At 43.9% G+C, this 19,530-nt stretch overlaps 2 protein-coding genes across 2 annotated transcripts in view; both read right to left on the reverse strand.

Annotated features, from left to right (window-relative positions):
* Window positions 1-1,836: 1,836 nt before the first annotated feature.
* LOC134450799 (cytochrome P450 2J4-like) lies at window positions 1,837-13,711 on the reverse strand. Its single transcript, XM_063200788.1, has 10 exons — window positions 13,439-13,711; window positions 10,943-11,153; window positions 10,465-10,627; window positions 9,998-10,147; window positions 7,946-8,106; window positions 6,802-6,978; window positions 6,532-6,670; window positions 4,306-4,493; window positions 3,611-3,752; window positions 1,837-2,994 (listed from the first exon to the last, which is right to left on the reverse strand). Exons 1-10 carry the CDS (start codon window positions 13,594-13,596, stop codon window positions 2,819-2,821), a joined length of 1,665 nt encoding a protein of 554 aa, XP_063056858.1. The 5' UTR covers window positions 13,597-13,711; the 3' UTR covers window positions 1,837-2,818.
* A 3,025-nt stretch (window positions 13,712-16,736) lies between these two features.
* Window positions 16,737-19,530, reverse strand: part of LOC134450217 (uncharacterized) — a 7,526-nt gene continuing 4,732 nt past the window's right edge. Inside the window, exon 2 of the mRNA XM_063200075.1 lies at window positions 16,737-16,969. Within this exon, the coding sequence (XP_063056145.1) occupies window positions 16,737-16,969 (233 nt within the window). The remainder of the gene's footprint in view (window positions 16,970-19,530) is intronic.

Below are 19,530 nucleotides of genomic sequence, written 5' to 3' on the forward strand. Positions count from 1 at the left end.
TTTGCCCCTCTCAGTGTGTGTGTGCAGCTACAGTGTGAGTCACTTCCCTCCCCTATCTCAACAGCCTGAGTAAATTAGCTGTGGATCATGACACTGTCGTGCCGAAAAGCGAGTCCCTGCCAGAACACGAGTGCCCTCATTGAAACCAATGACATTTTTGGAGAGAAAATTATACTCATTTTTGCAGAATGAATTACATGATTTATTCCTCCACTTAATATGAGCTATTTGAATGAAACCGTAAGATTTGTTATGACGATTCTTCGATTCTTTTATGGAAATAATACTGAAATTGTAACCAGCTCTTTATAATACTTCCAGAAGGAATGTAAATGCTTTGTTGGTAGGCTTTCCATCTTAAATTGAGTCGGATTTGTCTGCAAAAATGGGTAAAAAATATCTGAAAAATTGGTCATTGGTTTCCATTGGTTTCAATGAAGGCACTCGTGTTCTGGCAGGGACTCGTATTTCGGCACGACAACATCACTCAGTTCACTACCGTATGTTGGTCCACCAGGCAAGACAGGTCTGTATACACCAGAGAGGCCCTCACTCTGCCAATGGCATCAAAAACTGTGTGTCCCTGCTTTGTACCAAATATGCCCCCCCTACACACCTGGCTCCACACACACGCACGCACGCACGCACGCACGCACACACACACGCACACACACGCACACACCTGACTCCACACACAGTCCCATCATTACGGTTCCTTAGGAGACTGGAAAACCATAGAGCAGGGACCCTACAATGCTGATAATGGGCTAAGCAGAGCGCAGGGGAGAGGAGAGGAGAGGAGAGAAGAGGAGAGGAGAGGAGAGGAGAGGAGAGGAGAGGAGAGGAGAGGAGAGGAGATGAGATGAGATGAGATGAGATGAGAGGAGAGGAGAGGAGAGGAGAGGAGATGAGATGAGAGGAGATATATGAAGAGGAGAGCAAGGGAGGAAAAAAAGAGACGAGAGGAGATGAGCGAAAACACGCAGAGCAGAGCGTAGGGGCACCTGTGGGATCGTATATGATCCTCTTCCTCCTCCTCCTCCACCAGCATCTCCTCCCGATTCTCCAGAGGAGATTAGAGGTAGGCACTGCATGATTATAATGACCTCAATTAGCTCAATCGGGCGTGTTCTATTAATCACACATGGCGTTGATGAGTTGTGTGTGCACTGGGGTAAGCATGGTGTGGGAGAGGTGAGCAGAGGAGAGTGGAAGAGAGGATATGGTAGGAGAAGAGAAGGGGGGAGGAGAGAAGGGAGGTGAAAGGAGGAGAGGAGAGGGGACGTAGGAGATGAGAGGGAAGAGTAGGAGGATAGGAGAATGACTGAAAGGAGAGGAGAGGAGGAGAGAAGTGGAGGAGAGGAGAGGAGAGGAGAGGAGAGGAGAGGAGAGGAGAGGAGAGGAGGAGGGAGTGGAGAGGAGAGGAGAGGAGAGGAGAGTACAGGATGGGGTAGGAAAGGGCAGGACAGGAGGATACAAGAGAAGAGGGAAGGAGAAGAGAAGGAGGAGAAGGAGAAGAAATGGGAGTAGTGGAGAGGGATACATGCATCCAGTGATGCCTTGCCATGCTGGGGACCCACCTCGAGTTAGAGGGAGACGGAGGAAGTTTGTTAATTGTTTGCTTATAGTGTGGCGCTGTTATGACATTATGTGGAACTCCAAAGTTGTCTGTGGTTGTTTTCATGTGTCCTGTCTTGGTTGTATTTCATGATTTTAGGTCTTCATTAGTTATTACACTTACCCAAAATGTTTAGAAATAGCTGCTGTAACTTTGACAGATGTTCCTTCCTCCGTTAGGAGGCTTGAACACCTGAAAATGGTCTAGGAGACTAGAAGAGAGTAGCATAGTGTAGAGTAACTTTTATTTATCCCGAAGGAAATTAAAGGTGTCCAGCAGCATACATAAATATGGACATATTGACATATAGCACACACTTGAATATATTTCTAGCATACAATTGCACACCTCAGTATCCAGCCATTATGCATATCTCTCCCTTTCTCTCTCTCTCTTTCTCTCTCTCTCTCTCTCTCTCTCTCTCTCTCTCTCTCTCTCTCTCTCTCTCTCTCTCTCTCTCTAGGTTAACTTTATCATTTATCGTTATCCAGTATTTGCTACGCAAAGAAAGACATCAGTATCAAAATCCATATCATTGCAGCAGCAACCCCCCACCCCCCCCCATAAAGCACAATTTATGTCAGTAACAGCTCCTTGACTCCTTGTCTGACTTCTCAAAGCCCCAATGAGAAAATCTGAATATTTCTCAACCGTTTCTCACGAAGGACTTTGTCTCCAGCCAGTGTTTTACTGAACATCCAAACAGCTGTTACAGGGTCACCACACAAGGCCTTGCAAGTGGGCCTCTGCCAAACTTTGGGAAGAGGGAACGGTCGAGAGAGTCTTCATCCTCTTAGTCAGTGTTTCCCAACCTTTTTTGTCCTGCGTACCCCCTAAGCCATTTTGTCATATGATGAGTACCCCCTCACCCTCACACATGCTCTGTTCCTCTATCCCAATGTGACTACACTCAATAAATTTGCTATTATTACATTTTTCCAAGTACCCCCTGAGGTGTGCTTGCGTACCCCTAGTGGTACACGTACCCCTGGTTGGGAAACACTGCTCTAAGTAATGATTCATTTAAGCGCCAGTTGGTTTGGTAAAATTCAAAGTGTGTTGTGAATGATCCCGATGTGCCACCAACCATCATCTGGGTTGACTCATTTAAGCATCCGTTGGTTTGCTAAAGCGATGAATTAGCTTGAGAATATTAAGTTCAAAGTGTGTCTTGAATGAGCTCGACGTGCCACCAGCACATCATCTGGGTGTGGCACATATCTTGAAGGGTTTCGGCCCCGACGTGATGCCCACTACCCCCTCCGCTACGAGCGTCTCCCCCTCCGGGGCCTGAAAGGAAAACCTCTGCATGAGAGAGGTGAAGAACAGGAAGAGCTCCATCCGAGCCAGCTGCTCACCCGGACATGCCCTCTTTCCTGCAGAGAGAGAGAGCGAGAGAGCGAGAGAGAGAGAGAGAGAGAGAGAGAGAGAGAGAGAGAGAGAGAGAGAGAGAGAGAGAGAGAGAGAGAGAGAGAGAGAGAGAGAGAGAGAGAGAGAGAGAAAGTTGCTTAAACAGTTTGACTGACAGAAACGCAACATTGTCAGTGCTAATATCCTAAGGTGTAGTGAATAAAGAGATGTCAACTGTCATTTCACAAGTCAGCAAAAAAGGCAGATTAGGGACACATGTCGATCACCATGTCAAACTTTTACCGTAGCCTACAGTATGTGCTGGCAAAATACCACATATGATGTTTGTCTTCCAGACAGCTATTTCTTTCCATTTTCTTTCTTTCCCTTTAAAGCAGAGGTTCCCAACCTTTCCCAAATGTTCGCTGCCCATCTCTGACACAATAAACCATTACAACCCAAATAAATACTCAACAGCAAGCTGAGATATGAAGATTGTTGCTTGCACCGTGTGCTGGGATGAACCATGTGATCACAATGACCAACACGTCATGACTGACTCTCAAGAAGAGGCCATATCTTCTTATTTTCACAGAGTGGCCTATTTTGTTGAAACTTCTTTAGGAAACAGGAGTGCAGTACCTATTCCAAAGGGTATAAAGTTATCTCTTTTAATGAATTTCCCATCTTCGTCCAGGAAATGGCTTGGGTTGAACTCCTCTGGCCGGCTGTATTCACTGACGTCATAGAGAATTGGCTTCAACATGGGTAAGATCACCAATCCCTGAGTTGGGAAAATCACATAAAAGGATATTTCATGAAATCAATTGCTCTATTGCAATTATTGTGTAGGCTACATAGGATAATACTCTATTTCACTTTCGTTTCACATAAACCCTGCTGCCTAAACTTCTATTTGATTCTTCTTATCACTGTATTACATGTCATTACATTATTTTGTGCAATTCCCATAATGTACTATGAAGTGGTTTTATAATTCTTTGCCAAAATGATGAATTCTTCTAAGGAGGCAAAGGACTGAACTGAGGCCTAAGGCACCCTTGGTATGTAGAGACACAAAAATACAAGCTATACCATGTATAGTTATACGTACATGTTGTTATACCAATTATTCCACAGTGCCTAATGAGTAAGTACTTTGTAATTAAATGCCCCTTAAAATAAAGTGTTACCCAAAAAGGTAACAATAATGCACATATGGACCATGGTCTCATTGGGATAGAGGTAAGAGATCGAGCATTATTCAGGCATGATAAGGGGTACAAGTCTTCTGGGGTACGCAAGATGAAAAAGGTTGGGAAACTGTGCTAAGTGACCTTTGGGATCTGGCGTCCGGCCACCGTGGTGTCCCTGCTGGCTACCCGGGGTGGCGTGAAGGGGACGATGTTGCCGCACCTCTGGATCTCATGCACCACTGCATAGGTGTAGGGCAGGGCGGCTCGGTCGTCCATGGAGGGTTGGCGCGACGGACCAATCACCCGATCAATCTCCGAGTGCACCTTTTCTGAGAGCAGGGGGGGAGGGGGGAAGAGAGAGAGAGAGAGAGAGAGAGAGAGAGAGAGAGAGAGAGAGAGAGAGAGAGAGAGAGAGAGAGAGAGAGAGAGAGAGAGAGAGAGAGAGAGAGAGAACTTGACATGCGTTTTGAGGGAAGAGGGAAATTTAATTTCACACATGTAATCTCTTAGTTTGCCAAGAGATGTGAGGGTTGCATAACTAACACCGTCAGACAAAATATTGATGTTATTGAAGATTGATGTATTCATTTTGTCATTGTGAGATGTAGTGACTGTGACATTGATACAAAACATCTTGTAAACACTAAGTCTACCTGAAATAAAATTCAACCCACAAAATGATTTTTGTATTGTGGAAGCTCCTTTTGAAAAAAACACCAACTTAACAACTTCCAGAAGACATAACAACCTGTCAGTGTAATAAATATCATTGCAGTTCAGACAATAATAATAAAGCAAGAATTACTATCAACATTATTCTGGCAAAATAAAAGCTGCTGTATTATCACTTGTGCTTGATATTTCATATGGCTGTTCATTTAGTACCTGGACACTCTAGCATGCCGTTCAGAGACAGTTTCACCAATAGCCAGACTAGGCAAATGCCCTGCCATGGTGAATACCAGCAAAACTCGTTCAAAGGGCCCCCCATGCCAATTTTTTTCCTAGGGTCCCCAAAATGGCTAGAACGACTGTTGATGCTGTCCACATGTCTGCAACCTGCACCTGGTACACTACAGTCATACCTGTACATAGATATAGAGGCAGTTGCCCAAAATAATAAAATAAACTAGAAGCACTCAGAGAGCGCAGACCTCCGCCAAGGAAGCTGCTTGATACATTTGACTATGTTACACCCTAAAGGCGGATTCATACTTAGCGTAACTGGCGCTAACCTCATTCATACCTCCCTCACGACGATGGCGTGCGCTCAAAATGACGTCACACGCCCCTCCTGCCGCGGCGCGAGGTCGTGCACCCCACATTTTTTGTAACTTGGCGTGCGCCACCAGTGACCATGCAGGAAGGCAGACAAAGCAGGAGTAGCGAAGAGAGGGTACAGCTACTGTAGGCTACTATAGAATGGACCCTGCATCATTTTGAGGATAATAAAATGTCCTAGAGAGTTATTTTATCTTCTCCCTTAAATGTTGTTCAGTGAAACAATTGTTTACTTTGTTCAGAAGCACGTTGTGTTTGGCGATCTATTTATAAATTGTGCAGCCAGAACAATGCTCTCACATGGTCTTGGAATGATCTGGCAATGTAGGCTACAACAAAAAACTATGTTTCATTGTGGTAAGTCAGACGTTCAGTAGCCCTACAGCAGCCGTGTTTGGCTTTCTATTTTTATACATCTGTAGAACTCACGCTGCGAGTTGGGACGGATGCTGCCGTTTCTCTCATGAACAGCACAGGGCACACTTCCGAAAATGCAAGCAAAAGCCTGTAAATGGCGCTTTTGACTATGAATGGTCTGCCACATTTTAATGGTTCTCGCGCCAAATGCGCCAAAGTGCGCACATTAAGCATGCAGAGCCCTTTAGTCTTTCTGCCTTGTTTTTGTGGTGTTCCCGCAATTTGATTTCTGGTTACTAGGAGGCGTCTAAATGATAAAGAATCCTTTGAAAAGTCCTGGTTCCGGTTCGTGATCCGGATCACCACCAGAATTTAATCACTTGTTCCTTGGGTCATTATTAACAGCTCCACAAAGTTTCGTCGAATTCCGTTGATTAGTTTTTTAGTTATCCTGCTGACAGAATCTTTAAAAAGGTCCTGGTTCCGGTTCGTGATCCGGATCACCACCAGAATTTAATCACTTGTTCCTTGGGTCATTCTCAACAAACCCCACAAAGTTTCGCCGAATTCCATTAATTAGTTTTTGAGGTATGCTGCTGACAGACAGACAAACAGACAGACAGACAGACAGACAGATGGACAGACAAACCAACGTGACCGAAAACATTACCTAATGTAATAACATACATAATATAATAATATATAATGAATAAAATAACAGGCAGGAACCTTGAACATCTGGGTGGTTGGCCATGAACAGGAGTGCCCATCTCATGCTGTTGGCCGTGGTCTCTGTGCCGGCTCCAAACAGATCCACCACACAGTACATTAGATTCTCCTCAGTAAAGCCTGCTGACGGGTCTGTACACTGTAAGAAAACAAACAAACAAAAAACACAGTTAAAGATGAGTCAATCTATTGTTATTATTGGTGTAGTTGAGTCTTTCGCAATGAGTGAATGGTCCCACTGGCTTTACAAAGAGGCTGTGTTTATTGTACCTTCTCAATTTCATCCAGGTAGCAGTCAATATAGTCCCGTGGGCTGTCTGGGTTGCGGTCCTCTCTGTGCCGGTCCACCTCTTGCTGTATGAACTGCTTCACTCGGGTTAGGTTGGCAAACGCTGACTGGTGCCCTCCCGGCAAATACTGCATCAGCGTAGGCCACTGATTATACAGCTGTGGGGAAACAGAGAGAGAGAGAGAGAGAGAGAGAGAGAGAGAGAGAGAGAGAGAGAGAGAGAGAGAGAGACAGAGCAGTCCAGCGATTTGTTTCCAGTGCTTTGCCCTTATACGTGAAAGCCCATCTCTGAAAATCCCATCATACAGCAAACAGTGCACACTGCAAAATTACATTCATGCCTGACTGAGCCTTGCAAAGGGGGCAGCCCAAATGTCACCCCAAGGGAACAGTGCGGTGGGAGAGTACCATGCGGTGGGAGAGTACCTCAGTCATGGAGGAGGATGGGGGAGAGCACTGGTTAATTACTTCCCCCACCAATCTGGCAGGGTTCGGGAATAAAAACAACAACCTTCTGGATACAAGTGCAACACCTTAAACAGATTATTTCATTTCAGGTTTGCAAAGTGCACAGTGTGTGTTCTGGAAGCGATTTGCAGAAGAAAACAATTTGGTGAAGTGTGAATCCTTGGTGGATGCTGATGATTTTGCAAAAACTATTAAAGAATATTAAAGGATGTCCTCAGATTTATGAGTGAAACTGATTTGGCAAGAACCGTAAGACTATCAGGATGTGGGTGAATGGAGGAGGGCGGTAAAAATGAATGAATGCTAAAAGTGGATGAGATTTGCCAATGTATCATCATTGCCGTGATGTTTTCATCTTGTCATTGTTCAAACAATTGCGGTTTCACTTGGGTGAGTAGATAGAAATTGCTCCAGTCACTTGTTATTATTCAGCACACGGTCGAATACATTACTGAGGGAAATCTTCATAGATGCTGCAGGGGTATGGGACAGAGAGAGAGAGAGAGAGAGGGGATGGGGGAGAGAGAGAGAGAGAGAGAGAGAGAGAGAGACAGACAGACAGACAGACAGACAGACAGACAGACAGACAGACAGAGAGGGGACTGTGGGGTGGTCTGTGTCACTAAAGAGATAAGATTGGAATATTCTGAGCCATACCCGGCCGGAGGTAGTCATGGGCAGCTGAAAGACTTCATCAGAGCATTTTAACAGGTGCTGGAAGTCATGGTCGCTGTACTCGAAGCGATGGCCAAACACCAGCATGCAGATGATGTTGGCCACAGAATTGGTCATGAGATGCTTGGGGTTGAAAGGCAAACCTGAAAATAAAGGGTGAAGGAGGTGAAAAGAAAACAGTGTAGGTATAGCGCGTGTTTGAATGGACGTCCTTGCATGGCTGGAACCAAATATGTTGGATAATCGTGTTTTGGGGACTTATTTAATTATGAATTATGTACTAATTCATAATTAAATGAATCAAAATGTTATAGAAGGTCATATTTGGTTCCAGCCATGCAAAGACATCTGTCCAAACACACACTATACCTACATATTTGGTGCCCCGTGTGAGGACTTGAACCTCACGCAACTACACTTTGCAAAAGCATAGAAACTGTTCCACAATTTATGCATTTCAACTGAGTATATGTTGTGACATGCGTGCAAATACAAAAAAATCCCACAAAAACATTGGCCCTGATTACCAGTCCAGGACTGGTCAAATCACTAAGGAGGAATGTATACAAAAATTGAATTCTACATGACTGACAAGGCTGTGCTTGGCCAGATTTGACTTAATCGTGGAATTTTGTGCAGTGCCACGGGAAGTATTAGCTTGGCTGTCGTCTGATATGTGTAATTCCACACAGCTCCACCAGGGGCGGCTCCACACACAGGTCTGGAGAAAAGCCTTCTGTCCTGTTAAAGGAGCTGGCCATCAGGATCTCATGGCGGCATTTTCACAGATGTGACCTAGTCAAGAAGCCACTGGTGCTTCACATAACAAAGGCAGCTCACATCGAGGAGCCAGGTGTCAGTCTTCTGAAAATTAATCCAGTGCATCTCAGCCAGATCTGTGAGCAGAGCTCATGAAGCTGTGCAGATGTGATGATAGCCAGGTTAAGGATGTATGGGTGGGCCCAGGCAAATCCTTGCCCTGACTAAGAAACCAACTCATTATCTAATCTCCTGTCCTTGACTTGTACTTGTGGTCTCGTGCTTTCCTCGTGGCCAGCCTCCGTCAAGAAAACAATAACATTTTCCCACTGTCAGCCAAAGCACAATAACTTTTGGGGGACTCCTCATTCCACATCCCGATTACAAAGGACAAAAAGACTTTTCAATTGTGCTTTGGCGAGGTATTGAATTAAACTTCTATCGCCAATGATCTCTTGTGAGGAAACAAGGCCAAGAGATGATGTGAGATTACATACTAGCCCCATTCTCACTGCAGGTCTACGCTGTGCTCCAGTGGTGATAACTGTTTTCTCACCTACAGGGGCCCGGATTCCTGGCCCAAGCTAATCAGTAGTAGGGCCATGTAGGACTGGAGGCGGGGTGTATGTCAGGGCGGGATCTTACTTTTCCAAAGCAAAATATTGCGGAAACAAAGCAAAGACGTAGGTTCCGCTTTTTGGTCTGCAGAAACGAATCACTTACAAACTTCAATCGGGACACATGACGAAACTCAGATCCAGCTAACGCCTCACCTTTTTGCTCTGGCCGTGCACATTATTTTTACCTAGGCCTACAACTACATTGTTTTATTTATTATTCTTTCATATTTTCTTCTATTGCTGCTGGTTTGTTTTTCAAAATTAAATGTGACGTCAGCCTACTCCTCCAAGAATGTGCTTGCTTTTGCGGCAGAGCCCCGCAGCCTGCCAAAGCATAGCCTACACGCCAATAGTTAATCACAGTCAACAAACAAAGGTTTCTTCACTGAGAATATTAAAACATTGCAAATATGTTTCACAAACGGGGCCTAACCCTGGGGGACCGGCAGGTCGACGGTAAGAAATTATCAGGTCCTGTGGCACGGGGCTGTGGGTCTGGGCTGCTGGCCTGACAAAGCCCTGGCAGAGCACAGCGCGGCCCTGGATATGGCGGTGAGAAATGTGCTATTGAAATGGACCCTTTATTCTTCAGTGTTTTGTTCTCATAATATGATTCCCTGCCTGAAGGGGGCAACACTCACGCCCTTCCACTGACCTCTCTCAAGTTGAAGTGTTTCAATGAGGTACTGGCTCTCCTGCTGAATGGAGCGTTCCAATGTCTTCTTCCCAACGCCAAAGTACTTCAGGGTAGCCAGGGCAAAGCGCCTCTGGTGTTTCCATATGTTGCCACTGGATGCAATTATGCCTAGGTCCAAACAAAACATCAAGTCTGAGTGAAAAACATCTGTTTTGTTAAAGTAAAACCAAACATCTTCTAGTAGACTAAGATAGATCAAAACAACCGCAAGGTGATCAGATCTCAGATTTGACAGCCTGTAGACCTTTTCTTTCTTTTTTGTTATGTTTGTTTATATTTGTTTGAGAACCAGGGCCAGGCCTTTCATTAGAGCAATGTGTGCATGATTTTTCTGTGGTAAACATGGTTTTCTTGCATTTCATGAGGTACAGACATTTTATGTCTTTATTTGTTTGTTTTGACAACATTTGTGGTTATTGACTTACCCAGGCCTTTGCAGAATTTCTGAGCGAGAGGGTAGTCTGGGCGATCTGTAAAATGTTCCGCCTGCTCCACAAATGCCTCCTTGAAGGATTTGTATCCAGAGAGGAGGATGCACGGTGCAAAGCCAAGGTCAATGAAGGACACATCTCCATACGTCTCCACAAGCTAATACATATCAGAACATGATAACAAGTGAATACATATCAAAATATGACCTCCATATATATCTACAACCCAATACATAGCAGATTATGATCTCCAAACATATCTGCAAGCTAATCCATATCAAAATATGATCTCATTACAAACTAATATCAGAATATGATCTCCAAATGCCCTACAAGCTAATACATATATCACAATATGATATCCATACGTTCCTACAAGCTAAAACATATCAGACAGACAGGTACACAGACAGACAGACAGACAGACAGACAGACAGAGAGAGAGACAAGGGAGAGAAGGTTTAATTTGTACTTTTCTAAAACCTCCAATGGGGTCCTTGAATCCGATGCTAAACAGACTCCCTACGAGGGGCAGTGGGACGGGTCCAGGTGGTAGGTCTCTGTGGGGGAAGTCCTTCAGGTACTTGGCCATGATCAGAACACTCAGGAACACAAGTGTCCCCTGCAGATCCACCCATGCGACCAGATGATGCCACAAGGCACCCAGTGCTGTGGTGATCATGCTGTGGTGAAAAGCAATTCAAGAGTTTAATCAAACACAGAAACCTGTAAAATAAAACAAAAATACTTTGTTTTATATGAAATTGAATAGACTAATGCCCCCCAATGGCAACTGCACGCCTCCCTCTCAGCTGTATCCTTCTTAACACACCCACCAGGCCCCCCTAAAGCACCTTGGGGGGCTGTTGAGAACCTCTGAGTTATATGAGTGAAGACTCTGGAAGTCATTAATCACTGCACACATACAGTGCATCACATACTGTCTTTTAGGTGGTCCACATTACTCCCACTTTCCAGAGTTTACAAAATACAAAATTTCTTTAATTTCTAAACACTTTTTTGTCAGAGTATAGTTTATGTACAGTATGTGTGCATTCAAACAAGTCCGCCTTACAATAAAGCTATGGAAATATCATGCAAAAAAAACCAAAATGATGTTGAATCCTTGCTGTTGCACCGGCCCCGTCCACCTCCACCTAAAAGAAATCCATACAGCCACTTACTTCCCACAAAACAATTAATTAGTGCAATCAGGGAGGCGGGCGGCCAGGTCTGAGAAAAGTCCATCTTAAATGTTAATGGGAGCTAATTGCCATCTCCTCCCAGCTGCCTTCAAGCTTGATTGGATTTAAGGCTGTACAAGATATTGGTAATTGGCTGTGCCCTGTTTGCGTTAGGGAACACTTCATCAATTTTAATAAGTCGGACTAGATAATTATCTGTGCTGGATGTCACTGTGAGACACCAGTGATGAGACAGGGTCTGTTTTTTTACTGCCTTTATCTTTCACACTCAGCCAGGTGCGTGCACGCACACACACACACACACACATTCACTACGATACATGTATTGAAACACACTCTCTCTCTCTCTCTCTCTCTCTCTCTCTCTCTCTCTCTCTCTCTCTCTCTCTCTCTCTCTCTCTCTCTCTCTCTCACAGAAACACACACACACACACACACACACACACACACACACACACACACACACACACACACACACACACACACACACACACACACACACACACACACACACACACACACACACAGACACAGTGCACAGACACAGTGTGTCACAGAAGTGAATAACCCCAGACCAAGATAAACAAATTTGCTGTAGATGGTATCCAGCGCGTGTGGTGGTAACCAAGTGAGTAGTTCAAAGAAAAGTGTCCCATGCTTACAGGCATGGTAGTGAGACTGACGTGGTTTGGGGATGCATGAATGCCTTCAACATTGGGAAGCTGAATTTCACCCAAAGAAACAAATGCATGTCAATATGCACTGTGACTACAGAGGCAGGTCGTGATTCTGTCTTTTAAATTTTAACATAAGGGTGTGCTCACTTTTGTGGGTGCATTTTGAGACATTACATAATGGCTGTATTTTTACAGTTTTTCTCGATTGCCTCCACACAAGTTCTGGTACTTCACACACAATTCTCGGAACATCTCACCCATTTCCCAACTCCCCTAACCAATGTCACAGAACACTAAGCACAATTCCTTTTTTACATAAGAGTGTATCAAAATGACTGCTTGTGTGTGTCATTTGAGAACAAAATGACCTTTTTAGAAGAGAGTACATTGTTTTGAGATAAGACGTGCATTTTTCAGAAGTAGTGAGGAGTTTTGCCCACTGTGTGTGAGGTATGGAGAATTGTGTGTAGAGTTTTGAGAATTCGAGAACTGATTCCGAAAATTGTGTGTAAGCAATCAAGAAAAACTGTAATTGTTTTCAGTGAACAATGAATACAACTTGTTAGGCTATATAAGTTGTACACTGGCCACTTTTCATTTTGTCTCTTTTTGTCGAGAGGATGTAATTACAAATCTGTGCACACTGTGATACTCCCTTTCACTTTCTCCCATAGTGCACACATACATAGACCGGCAGAAAGACACACACACACACACACACACACACACTGGCACACAGATATACTTGCACATCTTCTTAAACTTTGTCCCAGCAATGTGTGCGATGGGAAAACAGAGGAAGACGTAAATAAAGAAATGACAAATATACCGTTCATACATACATACATACATACATACAACCCTTATTTCTGCAGTGTATGCACCAATAAATACTACTACACATGGATACATACAGTAGTTACATAGCCAACCACAGACAGGAAATGAGGTGGTGTACTGGAATACTTTCAGCAGTCATATCTGAATGAAAGTCTTTGTAGAATAAAAAGAGCCTCTTGCTGCCCTGTGCTTGCTATTTGTAATGGCTGTCGCATTTGAAACGGCAGTGACAATCACGGTACTTACATGTTTTTGTGCTCCGAGCTTGTTTTGGTTTGGGGCAGTGTCGATCGTGCAGGGCTTGGAAGTGGAACTGCAGACCATGGGAAGGCGACAGGGGGGTTAGCAAAGCCATCTGTTGTCCCGGGCCCAGGCAGAGGGGTGGCCCAGAATTCGGCCCTCATAACATCGTAAGTTGAGTTGGGCCGGGGGAGGGGCTTTCAGATGACTTTGTCCCGGCCCCAGTCAAAGCTGTCAGCAGGCCTGCTGTGGGAGCTAGGAGGAAGCTACCCTTCCCATGGCCCCCTTCATTCTGTTTTGTTTTCTGGTCTTCAGGCTGAAGTCCGCTGGCTCAGGCAGACGTTACACAATACCAATGCCTTACAACAGAGTACAGCACAAAAGAGTCTTGGCTGCAGTCTAGTTAGTCAGGTCAGGACCTGTCCAGGCAGTTCACTGCTAATGCCGATATGTCGCTAATGAGTTAATGATTAGACTATTCCTTTATGATGTTATATCAGTTGTTTTCTACATTTTAGGGCTCTTACGTAATAGATGACACTCACATGCCTGGTTAAGCAATCCATTTGGTTTATTTTCTGTCTAGATGTCTTTTTCTGTCTGTGATTTGACCTGCTACTGGATCCATCGTGCCAAAGGAAATAAAATAATATAATACTCTATTTTCTTATTCCTGCTTTTCTCCCCTGGAATGAAACTAATACATGCTGTCATCATGCCACACTGTTATAGTGTGTGTGCTGTGAGAGAGAGAGAGAGAGCGAGAGAGAGAGAGCGAGAGCGAGAGCGAGAGAGAGAGAGAGTGAGCGCGCGCGCGAGAGAGAGACAGAGAGAGAGAGACAGAGACAGAGACAGAGAGAGAGAGTCGTAACAAGACCGGTCGGTGTGTGTTAAACGGGTTGTGTCGTGTGCAGGGCTGAGCTTGTGACAGCCCAGCGACCCGGGCCGGGGTCAGTCGTGGTGTGATGTGTAACTCGGTGTCTAAACGCAAGTCATATCATGACAGATCCAGCCAACCCACGGCTCACACAGATGGCTAATAGTGCCCCTTCAGTCTGACCTTGCAAACACACCGTTTAAAAAAAGAAAAAATGACATGCAGGTTTTCATTACAGCTCTCCACTGATAGACCAATAGCAACATTGAGAGATGGCATGACCCATGCAGAACACGCAGCATGAAAACCAAATATAATAATAAATAGCCGGTGTGCAAATGTGTGTTTACTTTTTTTATTGTCTTCTTTTGTCCTGTGTTTTTTATTTCAAGCTATGCATGAGGAATCTTGTGGGTGATGTCAGCCGAGTCAGACAGTATGATTTTTGCAGAATAAGTTGCTCGTTGCTTTATTCATTTTTTTTATTATTTCTTTAGATTTCAGACACTGCAAACTACAGAGAAAAGCAGAGGGAGGAGGAGAGTGCCATTAAGACAGTTGGACGCCAGGCGCAGAGAGTAAGATCAATTGTACAGTGCACGAACCCCATCATCTCGCTCTCTCCGCACCGCCTGTCAACAACACAGCAGGGAACTCTGTGGATATCTTATATATTCCATAGACGCTTTTTTGTAGAAAATATTTTATATTTCATAGAAGTCATTTCAGGTCTTACAAAAAGTACTACGTGAGTTAGAGTCATAGGTCATAAAGTAGAAATCTTATCGCTACTGATTGTACTTTCAATGTTTTTTTTTTTGAAGAATGCAAAATGTCCTTTGTGTTCCAACTCTGGTATTTTCTTTTTTTTATATAATGACAGCCAGAATCAGTTTGATCAAACATGTGCCATTTGATTGAAATATTTGCAGAGCATGTCACAAACTGCTTTTTTTTCAAATTCGGTGGGGTGTCTGTGCTCCTTTGGAGGTGAGTGTACACTAAAACACTACACAGTACAGTCCTGGCGCATAGCCCTTATCCTTAGGAGGTAAATACTAGACGGGGTGCAGGGTTGAGGGTGCGAGGTGCGAGGGTGTGTTTGGGGGGGGGAAGTGCTGTGCGTAGCCACATATTTCCAGTGAAAAAAGAAACAGAAAAGCGCATGTGATGTGTGTGTGTGTGTCTGCGTGTGTGTGTGTGTGTGTGTGTGTGTGTGTGTGTGTGTGTGTGTGTGTGTGTGTGTGTGTGTGTGTGTGTGTGTGTGTGTGTGTGTGTGTGTGTGTGTGTGTGTGTGTGTCTGTATGTGTGTGTGTGTGTGTGTGTGAGAGAGAGAGAAAGAAAGAGAGAGAGAGAGAGAGAGAGAGAGAGAGAGAGAGAGAGAGAGAGAAGGGGGGGAAGAAGGAGGTGTGTGTGTGTGTGTGAGAGAGAGAGAGAGAGAGAGAGAGAGAGAGAGAGAGAGAGAGAGAGAGAGAGAGAGAGAGAGAGAGAGGTGCGTGTGTGTGTGTGAAAGTGTGTGTGTGTGAGAAAGGCAGAAACAGAGCGACAGAGATAAGAGAGATACAACGAAGGGAACAAGAGAGGAATCGGAATGACAGTATTTGGTATTTTGTATTTACAGCACACATGTGATGTGTGAGGGTAATTGGCTGACTTTGCAATATTTCCCCCTTGTGCATGTGAGAGAAAGAAATTCTAATGTGAGTGACCTTGGGGCTTTCAAGTGCGAAACGGCCGAGACATGTAGTGGCTCTCACTTCAGCACAGTGCCTGAGAGGAGCTGGATGTGCAGTCGTATAGGACAGTGGTTCTTAACTGAAACAGTCTGGGACCCACCATTTTAAGAAACACCAGTTTAGGAGGTGAGTAAGAAGAGGGGAAAAACTAACCAGCTTCAATAGAACATTGACAGATGAACCAAATAAACAGTGTGTGTCCAATGGTAAAGAAAGACGTCGGACATTGGACGTCTGACAGCTAACCAGAGCTATTTGCTGTCAGCTCCGCTCCGAGATTTGAAATGTCATTCACAAAATGCCTTCACTAAAATGTGATGTGACAGTGTTCTTTTCCCCCACACTGGTTTCGGATGAAAGATCAAGCGTCAAAAAAGTGTGTTTAATCGGATTTGATCAAAAGATCAAAGCGCATCCAAATCTGGGTTCACCCTGTCGTGTAGTGTATTCCATCTCTACCGGATTATGTTCAGTAGCACACACACATAAAACTCCTTTCCTGACAAACATCTTGTGATTACGCCGCAAGAAACAGCCAAGGCATGCTGCATCGACTCAGAGAGAAAGAGACCTGGCGGTACATCTTCTTGTTAATTAAGGATGAGCAAATTCCCTCACCTCGGCTTGCATCAAAACCGACTGCCAATGACTGGTGGCAATCCAAAAAACCAAACCCCCAAAAACGAAATCGTTAGGTCCCGCTGTAGGCTTCCCGAGGTAGTGTCAGTGATTGGTCGATGGTGACCACTATCTCCTCGTCCCTCATGGCTCCTGAGTAATCGGGGAGGTCATGGCAGATGAAATTTGTTTCCAGAATCTGTAGCTGGGTATCCATGGACTGGTTCGCACTGGTGCTGGTGGTGATGCAGGGGAGGTCACTCTTGGTGCTGTTCGCTCGGACTGTACGCGAACCAAATATCCAGTCTGTGAACACAGAGACAGAAACAGAGGGATGGGATCATAAGGCTGAATCCTGTATTTCTTCTCCGATAAGGTATTTTACGTCTTGAGGGTAAATAATATAAATAATATCCATACTGTGTGTGTAAGTGTGTGTAAGAACAGAGCATATTGTCCAACACTTAGGTAAATTTAAATCTAAATCTCAATATTCATCTTTTACATTAAAAAAAAAAACCTTTACATTTTTAAACCTTGTTATAATCTTAAGGCTCTTTGCATAGTCATAAATGTGACATTAGGAAATAGATGACAACGTGAAAAGAAATAGAGAATATTTTTAAATAATAAACCACTGTTGTTCCTCAGTAATCTGTGTCATGGTGCATTGGAATTCATCCCTTCTAAAGTGTTGTGCAGTGCCCATTGTGCAAGGCATTAAGAGAACATTCTCAATGCATATTCATGAGCAGCTTCATTGCTGAAACCTGCTATTTGTGTGTGTGTGTGTGTGTGTGTGTGTGTGTGTGTGTGTGTGTGTGTGTGTGTGTGTGTGTGTGTGTGTGTGTGTGTGTGTGTGTGTGTGTGTGTGTGTGTGTGTGTGTTTATGTGTGTGTGCATGCTGAAACCTGCTATTTATGTGTGTGTGAGAGAATAACAGGCTGATAGATTCGCGATTCCATTACAGTCAATTACCAAAAAAAATTGTTTCCTGCGTGACATCTCTGCCACCAGAACCCTTCCCATGATCCCCTGCGACAACGGTGTGGATTTGAGCAATCAATCAACCCGCTGTCAGACGCAGCGCCAAATGCGACAGGAAAAGTGTACAGTGGGTGACAAGACAGGACCAAGCGGCCGAAGGTGACACTATTCTACGACACATACACACATGCACGCACACACACGCACACAAACACACAATAGGTAATTGCAGACACATAGGCTACTCTCAACCACTATTTCACTCTGTCACTCTCACACACACACACACACACACACACACACACACACACACACACACACACACACACACACACACACACACACACACACACACACACACACACACACACACACACACACACACACACACACACACACACACACACACTCTTAAAGAATCAGAGGATTTGCAAAAAGTAATGATGGTGCGATACACGATATACTGCAAACCAGCAGTCCCTCATTGGTATATGCACATGTTGTGCATGTTACATTACGCACAGAACTAACTTGTAGAGGAAGAAATTACTAGAATTTTCTAGAAGAAATTACTAAACACAAAACAGTGGTGTGTCAGGGCTACCATTCCCTGTATCTATTAATGTATAAATCCATCTATATTTTACATACTAGCTCCCACCTCCTTATTTTTTCAAAAAAGAAAGCTGGATGTGGTTTACCATGCAGTGTTGTGTATAGTTACAAATATAAATATGAGAACTCTTCTCTTTCACTAGGGAGAAAAACTCATTCACTGATTGTATTGCCTGTCTATTACAGTATCACCTGAAAGCTGTCCTTTTAGCACTAGGTCAGGTAATAAAATGATAAATACCCTAGCTAGGGTATATGTAATGAATAAGGTAAGACCTCACCTCACCTTACCGAAGTAAGAACTCCACACAATAAACCACACATTCCATAAAAGTGAAGTCTATGCAGGTAGACATTTTAAAGGACCAGTTCAGTCAATTTCAATATGCTGTTGTATTGCTCACGCTACCCTTGACTTGTCAGTACCCGGTGATGCCACATTTTTCGGCTAAGCCAGGGGTGTCAAACTCAAATTCACAGTGGGCCAAAATCTAAATCTGGAACGAGGTCGCGGGCCGAACTCAACAATTATTTAAATTAAATTGGACTAAAATTGTGCATGCATGCACTTCATACTCATAGTTAAATTTCACATGCACTCTTTCTCATCATATTTGTTACTTAGAATGTGTCTGCACATCCTGTGACAGAGCAAATTTCATGTTCAAGTCATGTTACACTATACATGAATGTTGTATGGGAGCTAACTATAATACTATGAAATGATCTCGTGGGCCGAATAAAATGGCTCTGCGGGCCAAATTTGGCCCCCGGGCCTGAGTTTGACATCCCTGGGCTAAGCCCTTTCCGAGATATGAGCTATTCTAATGGGGCCAGCGTTTGTTTACACTTAAAAAAAAACAGGCCTACTCCAAATATTTTCCCAAAAGGTACCGCTGTTTGCTAGTTGTCTGCTGATGTTGTATAACCTTTCGGATGTTTTTGGGAATAAATAAAAATGTTTTTTTTTAAATGTAAACAAAGCGCTGCCCCCATTACAATGACCAAGATCTCGGAAAAGGCTGAAGAAGAAAAAAAACCCTCAGGTACTGACAAGTCCAGGGCAGTGTGAGCAGGGCAGTGTACAACTGCATGTTGAAATTGACTGATCTGGTCCTTTAATTAATAATCCAATTTTGAACATATTTTTACAATCAAATTTAATACAATAATGATGGGTTTAAACGTCATTATCATTATGTTTGCCATATTCTATGTCCTCTTTATTTTATGTGTTGAAGTCTACTGCATTCTTGTCTATTTCA

Source organism: Engraulis encrasicolus, chromosome 6 (genome assembly GCF_034702125.1).
Source record: "Engraulis encrasicolus isolate BLACKSEA-1 chromosome 6, IST_EnEncr_1.0, whole genome shotgun sequence".
Taxonomy (NCBI): domain Eukaryota; kingdom Metazoa; phylum Chordata; class Actinopteri; order Clupeiformes; family Engraulidae; genus Engraulis; species Engraulis encrasicolus.

Excerpts from the sequence above, each read along its gene's own strand:
- LOC134450799 (XM_063200788.1), bottom strand. The coding sequence starts at position 13,596 with ATGAGGGCCGAATTCTGGGCCACCCCTCTGCCTGGGCCCGGGACAACA. Across the intron at positions 10,628-10,942 it reads CCATTGGAGGTTTTAGAAAA|CTTGTGGAGACGTATGGAGA; the intron begins GTACAAATTAAA and ends GATATGTATTAG. Across the intron at positions 4,494-6,531 it reads CAACCACCCAGATGTTCAAG|AAAAGGTGCACTCGGAGATT; the intron begins GTTCCTGCCTGT and ends CCCTGCTCTCAG.